At 40.7% G+C, this 13,419-nt stretch overlaps 3 protein-coding genes across 3 annotated transcripts in view; all 3 read left to right on the forward strand.

Annotated features, from left to right (window-relative positions):
- Nucleotides 1-3,135: 3,135 nt before the first annotated feature.
- Nucleotides 3,136-5,611, forward strand: LOC103468923 (uncharacterized). The gene is made up of 6 exons (XM_008416312.2): nucleotides 3,136-3,424; nucleotides 3,961-4,103; nucleotides 4,703-4,764; nucleotides 4,860-4,970; nucleotides 5,119-5,217; nucleotides 5,312-5,611. Exons 1-6 carry the CDS (start codon nucleotides 3,311-3,313, stop codon nucleotides 5,434-5,436), a joined length of 654 nt encoding a protein of 217 aa, XP_008414534.1. The 5' UTR covers nucleotides 3,136-3,310; the 3' UTR covers nucleotides 5,437-5,611.
- A 187-nt stretch (nucleotides 5,612-5,798) lies between these two features.
- LOC103468914 (uncharacterized) lies at nucleotides 5,799-8,039 on the forward strand. Its single transcript, XM_008416301.2, has 6 exons — nucleotides 5,799-5,972; nucleotides 6,053-6,198; nucleotides 6,333-6,394; nucleotides 6,498-6,611; nucleotides 7,396-7,494; nucleotides 7,811-8,039. Exons 1-6 carry the CDS (start codon nucleotides 5,853-5,855, stop codon nucleotides 7,987-7,989), a joined length of 720 nt encoding a protein of 239 aa, XP_008414523.1. The 5' UTR covers nucleotides 5,799-5,852; the 3' UTR covers nucleotides 7,990-8,039.
- A 1,748-nt stretch (nucleotides 8,040-9,787) lies between these two features.
- Nucleotides 9,788-13,419, forward strand: part of LOC103468904 (uncharacterized) — a 5,010-nt gene continuing 1,378 nt past the window's right edge. Inside the window, exons 1-5 of the mRNA XM_008416292.2 lie at nucleotides 9,788-9,962; nucleotides 10,059-10,186; nucleotides 10,274-10,335; nucleotides 10,446-10,556; nucleotides 11,027-11,125. Of these exons, the coding sequence (XP_008414514.1) occupies nucleotides 9,843-9,962; nucleotides 10,059-10,186; nucleotides 10,274-10,335; nucleotides 10,446-10,556; nucleotides 11,027-11,125 (520 nt within the window). The 5' untranslated portion in view covers nucleotides 9,788-9,842. The remainder of the gene's footprint in view (nucleotides 9,963-10,058; nucleotides 10,187-10,273; nucleotides 10,336-10,445; nucleotides 10,557-11,026; nucleotides 11,126-13,419) is intronic.

Consider the following 13,419-nt stretch of genomic DNA (forward strand, 5'->3'; position numbering starts at 1 on the left):
TCTTTTTTTTTAAATGTTCTTCACACCATGATGTTTGTGCATAAATCCAAAATATATCAGCAGTTTTAAAATAAACTGGAAGGACCATCTCACACCCAGAACAACAAGCAATTAAAATTTAAAATCTCCTTTCTTCCTTATTCTAATGCTTAGTTTCCTCTTCAAAAAGTATTTTTCTTAAAAACTAAGTACCGGGCCTTTTTGGCCTGTGGGACTCCAGAAGCAGCTGATGGGTACCGGCGGGCGAAACGGCATGCGGCTCTGGTTGTCACTGAGGCAAAAACTCGGGCGTGGGAGGAGTTTGGAGAGGCCATGGAGACAGACTTCCGTACGGCTTCGAGGCGATTCTGGTCCACCATCCGGCGTCTCAGGAGGGGGAAGCAGTGCAGCACCAACACTGTTTATAGTGGGGATGGTGCGCTGCTGACCTCAACTCGGGACGTTGTGGGCCGGTGGGCGGAATACTTCGAAGACCTCCTCAATCCCACCAACATGCCTTCTGTTGAGGAAGCTGAGCATGGGGACTCTGGGCTGGGCTCTCCAATCTCTGGGGACGAGGTCGCTGAGGTGGTCAAAAAGCTCCTCGGTGGCAGGGCCCCGGGGGTGGATGAGATCCGCCCGGAGTTCCTTAAGGCTCTGGATGTTGCAGGGTTGTGTTGGCTTACACGACTCTGCAATATCGCATGGACATCGGGGGCAGTTCCCCTGGACTGGCAGACTGGGGTGGTGGTCCCCCTGTTTAAAAAGGGGGACCGGAAGGTGTGCTCCAATTACAGGGGGATCACACTCTTAAGCCTCCCTGGTAAGGTCTATTCAGGGGTCCTGGAGAGGAGGGTCCGTCGGATAGTCGAACCTCGGATTCAGGAAGAGCAGTGTGGTTTTCGTCCTGGTCGTGGAACACTGGACCAGCTCTACACCCTCAGCGGGGTCCTGGAGGGTGCATGGGAGTTCGCCCAACCAGTCTACATGTGTTTTGTGGACTTGGAGAAGGCGTTCGACCGTGTCCCTCGGGGGGCCCTGTGGGGGGTACTCCGGGAGTATGGGGTACCGGGCCCTTTGATACGGGCTGTCAGGTCCCTGTATGACCGGTGTCAGAGTCTGGTCCGCATTGCCGGCAGTAAGTCGGGCTCGTTTCTGGTGAGAGTTGGACTCTGCCAAGGCTGCCCTTTGTCACCGATTCTGTTCATTACTTTTATGGACAGAATTTCTAGGCGCAGCCGAGGTGTTGAGGGGATCTGTTTTGGTGGCCTTAGGATCGCATCTCTGCTTTTTGCGGATGATGTGGTCCTGTTGGCTTCATCGGAACGTGATCTGCAGCTCTCACTGGAGCGGTTCGCAGCCGAGTGTGAAGCGGCCGGGATGAGGCTCAGTGCCTCCAAATCCGAGGCCATGGTCTTGAGCCGGAAAAGGGTAGAGTGCCTTCTCCGGGTCAGGGGGGTCGTCCTGCCTCAAGTGGAAGAGTTTAAGTATCTGGGGATCTTGTTCACGAATGAGGGAAGAAGGGAGCGGGAGATCGACAGGCGGATTGGGGCAGCGTCTACTGTGAAGCGGGCGCTGTACCGGTCCGTCGTGGTGAAGAGAGAGCTGAGCCAAAAAGCGAAGCTCTCGATTTACCGGCCGATCTACGTTCCCACCCTCATCTATGGTCATGAGCTTTGGGTCATGACCGAAAGAACGAGATCACGGGTACAAGCGGCTAAAATGGGTTTCCTCCGCAGGGTGGCTGGGCTCTCCCTTAGAGATAGGGTGAGAAGCTCGGTCATCCGGGAGGGACTCAGAGTAGAGCCGCTGCTCCTCCACGTCGAGAGGAGCCAGTTGAGGCATCTGGTAAGGATGCCTCCTGGACGCCTCCCTGGTGAGGTGTTCCGGGCACGTCCCACCGGGAGGAGGCCTCGGGGAAGACCCAGGACACGCTGGAGGGACTACGTCTCTCGGCTGGCCTGGGAATGCCTTGGGATTCCCCCTTAGGAGCTGGAAGAAGTGGCTGGGGAGAGGGAAGTCTGGGCCTCCCTTCTGAAGCTGCTGCCCCCGCGACCCGACCCCGGATAAGCGGAAGAAAATGGATGGATGGATGGACTAAGTACTAAAATCCATTGTTAATAATTGACATTGACATTTACTGGTTACTGTTCCAGTTCTCTGTGTTTTAAACCTAAAGAAATGATTCTTTAGGGGACCCTCAGTGGAGCGCCTTTCACCTGCAGAAAAAAAAAATCATTACTGGTGTGTTGGTGAGAGTATTTTTCCAAATCAGGTTTTTAGAAGTATGTTTTTCCAAGTCGCTATGTTCCTGTTGAACATCGAACACGTGAGAATGTTCTTTTCTCAACTTCATGTGAATACCTGATATGTTGTGTAAATCTTTAACCGTTAAGCGATTTCAGCACTGGTTTAAGTGATTTTTAGAGTTCAGCTGGTGATGTCAGAGCTGGGATTTTACTAAAATGCAAAATGTTTTTGCTTGAACACATAAAAGTGCTGTGTTTGAAATCTATTGCTGTTCAGAGTTTGGGGTGTTTTATGCTTCAGTTCCCCTTGTGGATTTTTTTTCTCTTTGTTAGCATGTGCAACTCTGAAATAGTGCCTCTGTGATTTAATTTTAAAACAGAAGTCTGAATGAGTTGGGGTTTTTTTTCAGGAGTCATTTTAGCTACTTGAACATTTGGCAAAAGTAGAAGAGTAGTAGAGACAGTTGTTTGACTTGAAATTTTCTTTGCAGGTTCTGAACTTTTAACATTTCAGTGTGTCATTTTTCCTCCTGTCGCCAAGGAGGTTGACTACAGTCCTGTGGACCTTAAATCTGTGAATAATTGCAGTAATAGGAGCATAAAGCTGCCTGGAGATGGTCTTATAGTCTTTACCTTTAACATGCTTGTCTGTAATTTTATTTATTATTTTTATATGGATCTGCTGAATTACATTTCAAAAGCAATGTCTGATTTTCATTTGTTAACTTTCAGGAACATTTTATTTATCATTACTTTTCTCAGTTTCAAGTTATTTCAGTGACCAGTGTGGGCTTTTCAGTCACCAGCAGAAGGGTACCAACAGTTTTGTACACGTGTCTCTATCTTCAACTCTCTCTCTTCCATGTGATCTGATCAATCGCCCTCAAAAAAAAGGCCAACATCTGTTTTCTCTCTCTAACCTTTTACCTTGGTTACACCGCCTGTAGGTTTCACCCAGAAGGGACACTGTTGAAACTAAATTTGTGACACACTGACGGTACATTTCTGACGAAAAGTTAGCTGGAAGGAGGTATAAAGTTAAGACACAGGAGGATAGTGAGAAGAAAACTCAAAGCTTATTCATGAAGATGAAGTTTGCTGCTGCTGTGCTGCTGAGTCTCTTCTCTCTGGGACTTTCTGCTCCTCTGAGCCGCTGTGACGATCTACTCAAACCAATAGCTATCAGCAAAGAAGAAGTAAGTCCCTGCCAGCATTATTAAATTAAAACTAAACATGTAAACAGATTGTCTAATTGCAGCTTATTAATTCCCTAATAAATGGGTGTGAAATCTAACACAACTTTCCTAAAATAAATTTCTGATGTGTTAATGAAAGGTCCGAGCTTTATTTAGATTGATTTGTAAGTTTAAATTAGAAATAGCAGATATTGGCACTAAGTCATGTCACTTCTGATTCATCTCTGCAATTTTGTATTCTAAGCTTTAAACCAACATCTCCTTGAAAGTTTTTTTTTTTTAAATCAAACCATAGCCACAATTCTTTATCTCATCAAATCCCCAACAAGTAACACTTTAGCCACTTCTTCACTTTAATATAGTTTAATATAGTTTCCTTATGATACAGTCCACCACATCTATTTCCAAGAAACCGTTGAAACGATTTGCATATCGCCTAGTTCATCATTTTAAAAGGTTTGCACACTCCTTAAATGACACCAATAGTTATATTCCAACATATATCAACTGTACACTGTGATGTGTGTGTGCTGCAGATGTTGGGTCGGTGGTACTACATCGGGGGGAGTTCTGACATCCCAGGAAGTCGGTCGCTGGCCTACCTGATGACTGACACCTGGCTGGACCTGAATGTCACCTCCAAGAGCAACGTTCTCAATATCGTCCAGAGTCAGAGGATGTAAAGCGTCCCACGCAACAGCACTGTTAGCTGAATATTTGCAGACAGAGAAATATGGATTTATTCATTTTAAACTGCTGTTCTTCACGTAGTTACCCACCTAAGATATGCTTCTACTTTGCAAAACATGAGATATTAGCGCTACATACAAGTAGCCTTCAATTTAAATAACCATATACACTATTGGTGTAAATAAGTATAGTTCAGAAGGCAGATCTGTCTAGAACAGGAGTTCCCCAACTTTTCCATGCCATTACCCCCAAACAGGGTTAGCTTATGGACAAGTACTCCCATTACAAGCCCCGAATGGATTCGCAAAGTCAATATTTGAAGAAACGTTGACTTTTAAAATGTTTTTTTTTTTTTTCTCAATTTCTAAATTGCCTTTAGAGCCATTTAGAAACCAGGAAACCAAGAGTATCTTCTTTGATAACACATGAGTTCTTGAGTATTCTTCCAGGTGAGGCAAAAGCATAGTTTTCATAGTTTTCACGGGGGGAATTAGAACTAATTTTGGTTTAATGTCTATATAAGGTCTTTATACGGTTAGTTTCTGATCACAGGAATAACTATCAGATCTTATACCTTTTACATTATAGACTTGGGACTTGCTCCAGCTTAGCATACGACGTGATCTTTGAGAACAGCACAATGTTGATCGGTAAGTAAAGAGAAGTAACAGGGAGAACATGAAGCACCTTTATGTTGATGCAATCCACTCTGCTGTCTGCTTTGTGCTGTGTTTGCTGTCCACAGAGCAACCTTTCTACCTCAAAGAGGTCTACCTGTCAACAGAGTGCGCTGACTGTCTGGTTGCCAAAGAGGACATCATCTCTGCAACTAATTTCACTAGTCTGCTTATCTTTAGTAAGAAACACACTTTACCAACATTTTTTTTTTCTGTTTTGACACGAAACACAAATATTAGTGGAAACGTGTTGCATGGGCTTTACAATTAAATCCATTTAGTCTTTAATAAAAGATGCAATTAAAAGGGAACAGTTTTATTTTTTAGGCAGAAGCAGGAGCGTCTCACCTGCTGCATTGGAGCAGCTCAAGAAACAAGCAGAGTGCCTTCACATGCCGACACCTATAATGTTAAACTCAGACAACGGTAAGAAAATCTGAGCTTTTTTTCCCCCCCATGTTCCAGTATATGTCGATTGTTAATAGTTGAATTTTAAAAAAATTTTTTTTAATGAAAACAGAAATCTGCCCTGACGACATCACGCCCTCTGAGGGCCTGAGCGCAATCAACTCGGTACTGCAGGCAAAGATGGGATTTCGAGTGGGAAAATTTTTGGATTCTCTTTTTGACATGTTTATAAACTGAAACAGTGCTCTGGTTTTATTCCTTTCTCATGACAATTATATAAGAAACTGAAGCGTTTGTTGATTTATTCAGTGTGGCCCAGAGAGCCAGGACTCTGATCCACTAAAATTGAACAGAAGAAGAAAACTGCTCCTCTTTTTACATGTTATTTTGAATAAAAATCACAATTCCAGAAGCCGTAGTCTTTGTGTATTTTGTTTCGTCCTGCAGTGTACCAGTACCACTGCTTCTGTGTGCAGTCATGGATTTTTCCAAGAACTTCTAACGGGATGAGACTTGTTTTTTCTTTTTGATGTTTTCTTATCTATTTGAACACTAAAGTAAACAATTGAAGCTGCTATTAGGGTATCATGGGATGAACCTTGATACCCAAAAGCACAGATGTACAGCCACGACCGACAGTCAGCGAGTCAGCCATGATGGAGTCTCTGCATGTAGCTGTGGCTGTGTTGAGTCTTCTGTCTCTCGGACAGACAGCTCCTACGACCAACTGTGAAAGTCTAACCAAACGAATTCAGATCCCTGGGAGGGATCAGGTAAGAAGCTCTGAAGGTCTTCAGGTTTTATCTGTATCTGTAGGGTTGATGAAAGCAATCACACATCCGACGTTTTCCAGCTGCTCGGAAGATGGAACCTCATAGCAGAGAGCACGGACGTAGTCAGCGCCAAACAGTTGTTGGAGATGTCAAGGATAACCCTCTGGGCGAATTACGTCGCTGCTACTGAGGAAAACATCATGATCGGTTCTATGCACCTGAAGATGTAATTTAAACCCTCAGTTTCCGGGTTCTATCTTTGTTTTATGTGACATATACAAAACCAACACAAATTTATGACGTGCCTATTAGGTAATTTAAGTGAAAAGGCTTTTTAACATTTTTTTCTTTTTCTTAAAGGGCTGGTCTATGCTTCTCTATGACGTTTAACTCAACCCTGGAAAACAACACTTTTACTTTAAGTAGGTAGTAATGATTTCTTCAATCACCATATCTAATGTGGTTGGCCTTCATGCTCTTTGAAGATAAACACATTTTCAAACGTGTTTTAAATTCTTTTTGCAGCCTACCCGTACTCCACAACTAGTTTCCAGCTGAAAACAGGCTGTCCTGACTGCATGGTTTTGTACTACAACGCAACATTTGGAAGAAGTTCATACAGAGGTGTACAGCTTCTGAGTAAGACCAAAAACTTGAAAAGATGCGTCGTATGTTTTCATAATTCAGGTTCAGTGGATTAAACATCAGACAAACTGAATTTAGGTAGAAAACTGAGCCACACTGGTCGAATATTTTGCAACTTCACAGCAGTTGTGGAAAGTAACAGTGTGTAAGTTCTGGTTCAAAGCAAACCATTGTAAAGTTGCACATATCTATTTTTCTAGTCTTCTAGAGTTCCAGTAATTCCAGAATAATTGTTAGAGTTCAAGCTTTGTTTTAAAAATAATGAAAATGCAGATAAAAAGATTTTTAAAAAGATGCGTGGAGTTTTTAATGGATAGATGAGTTGCATAACAAGTCTTGTTTGTTTTTTTCCAAGCTAAAGTTCTGAGTTTGTGTGGTGTGTGTGCGTGTGTGTGCTTGTGTGTGTTTTGTGGTGGATGTGTGTGTGGGGCCCAGAGGAAACATTTATCCAAAGTCCATCACAGGATTTATGTACTTTATAAATGAAGTCACGTACAATAGAACGCTGCTCTTTACAAATGCTGTATATTATTACACTGGCATGGTAATTTTATATATGCTTTAGGAATAAATAGTACGTTATAATACTTATTATTAATATATGTATTATTACTATTATCATTAGTTCTAGAAACCACAAACAATATTAGAGTGACTTCTCAACTATTACAACAAATCTGGTTAGTTTTGTTTAAAGAGCTTTCATTTATCAATTAAGGACACTTCAAAATGCTGATATTTTAACAAAAGTGCGTCGTCTGCATGCTGTGTCTCTCAGGCAGGAGACCGAAGGTTTCTGCTGCTGAGCTGCAGGAGTTCAAGAAGCAGGTGGAGTGTTTGAACTTACCAGAAGCCGCCTTCCTGGATCCAAACCAAGGTACAAACTCTCCGTCTGGTTGGGTTAATCATTCATACATTTGTCAATGTCACCCCCCAGGTTGTAGGCATGTACCAGTATTAAGAGCCTGTGTCAGCGAATACATTCTTTCTTCCACTGTGAATCTCATCTTATACTTGGAAGCAAAGCTGAGACACTTTAAATTCAAATAAATTTCTGATTTACAAAGTTTTGTCAGAGAAGTGTGCCACCTCCATACTCAGTCCTGAATCTCTAAGTAGATGATATGAAGTATAATTTTTATTGTCTTGTGTCATAAGAGTATAATCAAAACTGTTTATTTTCTACCACTCAGGTTTTTGCCCAGATCCATCTCTCTCCAAAGACTCAACTAGTTTTGACGTGACCAGTTTCATGGGTGCTGGCGACATGAAAATGATCGATGAGATTTTCAGAAGTGGAGCAGCGGTAGAGACCTTTTCTGAAATGTTCTCACAAATCTTCAGCACTTTTGGAGAAACGGTGGAAAATTAGCATGTATGGAAATGATATTTCACCCTAATAAAAAAATGGGAGAACAAAAATTGTGTGACTGTTTTTGTCTGTGGGGTCGTATTTCGCTTTTTATTCTGGTTGAAATGTTCACCAGCTACTTCACAGAGGACGAGTTGGATGCAGAGAAATGTTTAATCACCACCTTCATGTTGTTCTTAAAAGTTGAAGTCAGCACATGATTTGTTCAGGAACCCGTTGAATCAGATGCTAACTTCAGTGTTAGGTTTTCTACCTAAAACAACTGAGAACTTATTTCAGGAAAATGCTTTGGACGTTTTTGAGGTGGATGGAAGTGGAGCAGTATGTCCCCCATCACAAAGCTAAGGAGAAAACCATTCAGGTACAGAATATATATAGTTATTTCCAAAATGGCGATAGATTTATTTCTTTATTATGGGTTAGACTCATTATGATAACACTTAATTTGAAGGGGTGTGCATAAGACTGACATGACACTATCAGAAACATGGCAGAACATCTTGCATTGAAAGTCCATTAAATGTGCCAACTTTGCAGTAAAAGTGTCATTATTTAACAAATGACACTTTGTGACATCCATAAAGACTTTCCTTCATGTTCTTAACAGGATTTGTCATGGTCTGGGGTTAGATCAGAAGATATGGATATCAGGAAAATAATTCCAAATATGGTAAGCATTTCTGGAATCAACATGATGACAACAGGGTTACAACGAAGATGGGCATATAATTAATCAGTCTCCTGACATGCAGGGCTTCACATTGTACTCTTTCACTTGGTTACACACTGTTTATTCAGAAAGATCAATGTTAAAAGTGAATTTTCTACTCCATGAGTTTCAGTTTTAGAGTCAGTTAATTTCCATCATCTGTTTGATATATAACCTTAACTGGTAAGAGACAACTTTCCAAATTAAGCTTTTTGTTATTTCAAAGTAAATCTTACTTGTCACCTAAGCAAATACATTTGTCAAAATCCTATCAAAAAAAAAATCTAACCTCAGTTCCATTCAAGACCATGGCGGCAAAATTTTAGTTTTTGCTGTAAACGTATGGAGAAAGTCTGAATTTTCAAAGTTTTCAAAGTGGAAAAACATGGCTGCTATTGAATACAACCAGTCTTTCATATTAAGTTGCGGTAAATGTCACACCTGTCATCTTGAGAACAAAATCCCAGGACAAAAAAGTAACTGAAACACAAACAAGACAGTTCACTACAACACTGGATGGATGGATGGATGGATGGATGGATGGATGGATGGATGGATGGATGGATGGATGGATGGATGGATGGATGGATGGATGGATGGATGGATGGATGGATGGATGGATGGATGGATGGATGGATGGATGGATGGATGGATGGATGGNGATGGATGGATGGATGGATGGATGGATGATGGATGGATGGATGGATGGATGGATGGATGGATGGATGGATGGATGGATGGATGGATGGATGGATGGGTGGGTGGGTGGATGGATGGATGGATGAGAAAAAGCAACCTGAACCCTTTAGCCACAAATATCTCAAATACGTGCAAAAAAATCAAAAAGAATGTTTTGAAACTCCTTAAAACTAAACACGCTGGTTTTAAATGTCATTGCTGGAAAGAAATGCTGTTTTTCTTCAAACATCATGAACCAAGCCATTACTGATTAATCTGATCTTTTGAAACATTTCAAAACATTTCCCGCTCTTGTAGGCACCACTGACTGAAACTGACGTTTGTTTTTTTTAATCTGTTGCGACACTAAAATAAATAATGGGGCCCCTGTCAGTCCACAGTGCCTGAACCTTGTTAATTTACAGCACCCTGTGAAGTCAGGACAGACACGTACAGCGAGTCGGCCATGATGGAGTCTCTTCAGGCAGCCGTGGTTGTGTTCAGTCTTCTGTCTCTCGGACAGACAGCTCCTGTGATCAGCTGTGAAAATATGACCCAATCCATTCAAGTCCATGAGAGAGATAAGGTAAGATCATCTACGCCTTCACGGATTCTTTGTCGCAGTGATGCTGACTGATTGTATTTATCAAATCACAAACCTTGTGAGTTATTTGTCTTCCAGATGCTTGGAAGATGGAACTTTGTGGCGATGGCCTCAGCTGGGCAATTATTTTCGCCACCATCCAACTGGGTGGATGTCAAGGCTATTACTCCGAATGATGAAGTCATCACCACTCAGCACCCAAAAATGTAATTTCAAACCTCGAATTGCAGTGTTTTAGTTCATTAACAATTTTAAAACAATTTATTCCTAACAACATTTTTCTCCTGTTGAAGGTCCGGCATTTGCCACATAATCAATAACAACATAACGGTGATAAACAACACTTTGTTTTCGGGTGGGTGGCAACCATTGTAGAAACCGTTACGCAGAACCTACATTATGGAACCTTGTGTTCAGAGGTGGAAAAACGCTTTTTAATTATGCTGTGCATGTTTGTGTTCTCAGAGCGACCTTTTTCCTACCGTGCCTCACTCCTGCCGACTTCCTGCCCAGATTGCATGCTTCTGTACGTCCAGTACACTGGAAGATTATCGCACAGGAGTCTGGAGCTTCTAAGTGAGAATAAAAGCACCAAGTCACATCAAATAAGCTTAGAAAAATCCGGCCACATCCCTGTGGCTGAAAACAGCAAAAAGTTTTCAGTTGTCACTCGATAAATTAAATAACATCAAACAACAGCAGATAGTAATTTTTTTCAACTCTCTCCAGCTCCATTTAGCTCTGTCTCTCTCTTCAGCTCTGATCCGTTCATTCAGAAGATTAGCACTCTTAGGGATGTTTCTCATAAAACAGCATCTTTTTAATACTTTTTACAGTTACTTAAAACTAAAACAAGACTTTCAAGTTCCTTCATTCTTTGACGTGTATTAACAGAACATTTAGCAAAAAAAATAAATAAAAATCTTTGCTCAGAGCAGAGCGAGACCTGTCAATAAAATAATTAAACACAGAACCATCCTTGTTTTAACAGTAATGTGTCTCATATAAACTCTTAAAAAACTCTAGGATATTGTTTTCTCTCTCAGGTAGGAGAACTGCAGTGAAGGATGAAGAGGTGGAAGATTTTAAGAAGCAGGCCGAGTGTTTGAACTTCGGAGTAGTTCAACTCAAGGATCCCAACACAGGTGTGAAAACTAATTTAATCATAAATGCGCATGTTGTTTCTTGAAAAGTGTAACTCCTTGGGTTGTACGTTGTACGTAGAGTACTGTTTTAACATTATTTCCCTTGATGTAAAGCCTTTTCCTTTATACAAGTTTCACTCAATTTGTTTTCCCTCCAACTTTGACAAACTTTGACCCCACCACATTTTTTTCATCTAGTTGTGTAAAGCAATGTGTCATTTTTTGTTTAGTTCATAACGATATACTCCCTCTAATTGGTGTTAATGTCACAGGATATGGAAGCTTACCAAGTATGAATACTTTTGTAAGGCATGGCATAAGGTACATTTATTCTTCATCCATAGCTGAAATCAAAAGTTGAGTGGGACAAATATCCAAAGAGAAAAGTTGAGATCAAATCCAATCAGTGAATCTGATGTTCTTGGTGTTCTCAAATAGGTGCTATATTTGAAACCCCCTCTACAAGCGCTTCTAACTGCCTGTTTAAATCGAAAACCATATAAACCTTAAAATGTTTCAATATGCACAGTGGAAATAGTCTCACACGAAAGCTAACATTCATGTTCTTCCTTATTATTGCTCTTGTGGTTTCACCCAATCAGTCTAAGCGTACATTTACACTGCAGCCTGAAGTGACCCAATTCCGATTTTTTGGCCGGGGCCCAGGGGCGGATCTAGAAAAATATTTATGGGGTGGCAACAGGGTGGCAGGGACTTTTTCAGGGGTGGCAGTATATATATACTGTATATATATTCATGTTAATTATTTTTGTGTCTTTCATTCTCCTGCTAATTGATATGCATTGCTGGACTGGACAGCACCTATTGGTCGCTATGTGATTCATTGTGTCCAGAAAACCATTTTATCCCAATAAAGGACAAGGAGAAATCTGTCACGAAAATATTAGTAGCGCCATCATTTGTCATTAGATAATATGACTTAAAATAAAGATTAGAAAACTGATGTGTGATAAATTCTCCATGATACAAATTTATAAACAGTTTAGTTTCTGTTAGTTCTGTCAAGATGCAAGAAAGGGCGAATTTCTACTTATATTGGTCAATCGTTTTATTTTAAATATGCTGTAGGAGCCGTAGTTTGACAACTGTTATAAATATCACCACGTTTTGAGAACACAGGGGATTAGCTCAGTTTTTGTCGCTTGTTTTCGGAATTGCAGCGGCTGCAGTGCGCCACAATAAAGGTACAATAAAGCTGATAAACAGGTCAAGAACCAAACTAGACAGAACCACTTCTGACCGTTTGCAAAGCCAAACATCCAATAAAAGTTCCACCAAGCCACTACTAAGGCACTGGGGTCATGTTCTCGACACAGGCAAAACAAGGTTCAATGTCCAAACTTATTGATTGTTCTTGGTGATTTATTTTCCTCTTTCACCAAACAATTACAGAGATCAAACTTTCATTTGTTCTCATGCTACCACTCTTAAAAACCATTGGTCCCAAACCCAAATGCCTGCTGGTCCTTCTCCAGGCCCCTGCACTTATAGAAAGTGGACTGATCCACATTACTTCCTGTCTAAATTTAGAAAATAAATAATAATAATAATAATAATAATAATAATAATAATAATAATAATAATAATAATAATAATAATAATAATAATAATAAAACAAAAAATAAATAAAATCAGCAATTATCAAGCTACAAATAAACTGTAAATAATACAAAAAATATAAATTTAAGAATAAAGTAACAAAATTCAAATGGATATAGAAAAAATTGCTCCAACAACTTTTATTCCGCCTTTTCTCGACCCGTTGCCTTGGCAACCGACAAACAAGCTCGAGGAGCAGATAGAGCAGAGATTACTGATCAGGGGAATCAACACCAAAAAACAAACATTTCTCACACAAAAAGTAGCAAAAACACTAAAACAGAACATCCAGTCTGTTACATTATGTTGTCAGGCTTAATGTCTATATTGTGATTATTAATAAGTTTTCGCCTGAGCACAGCGGCGGTTGATTAGCTGATTTAAACAGCTGCTCTACTGATGACGTGGTGGGCGGGTTGTTTAGTGCTAACGGAACCAAAACACACCGAACTGCGCAGCACATGCTAAGGTTATCAAAGTCGATACCAGGCCAGCAACAGTTAGGCTAGTATAGCTGACCCACTGCTCACTTGTTCAATCTTTTCTTTAAATTAAAACGTTACCATTATCTATGGTTGAATTAACTGCTAAACATTGCGGCCGTTGTTCTGATTCTTAGTGTGATTGTAGTATTTTCCTGACCACCAATATATGTCCTGTCCCGTAACATATAT

Source organism: Poecilia reticulata, linkage group LG1 (assembly GCF_000633615.1).
Source record: "Poecilia reticulata strain Guanapo linkage group LG1, Guppy_female_1.0+MT, whole genome shotgun sequence".
NCBI classification, from domain to species: Eukaryota; Metazoa; Chordata; class Actinopteri; order Cyprinodontiformes; family Poeciliidae; genus Poecilia; species Poecilia reticulata.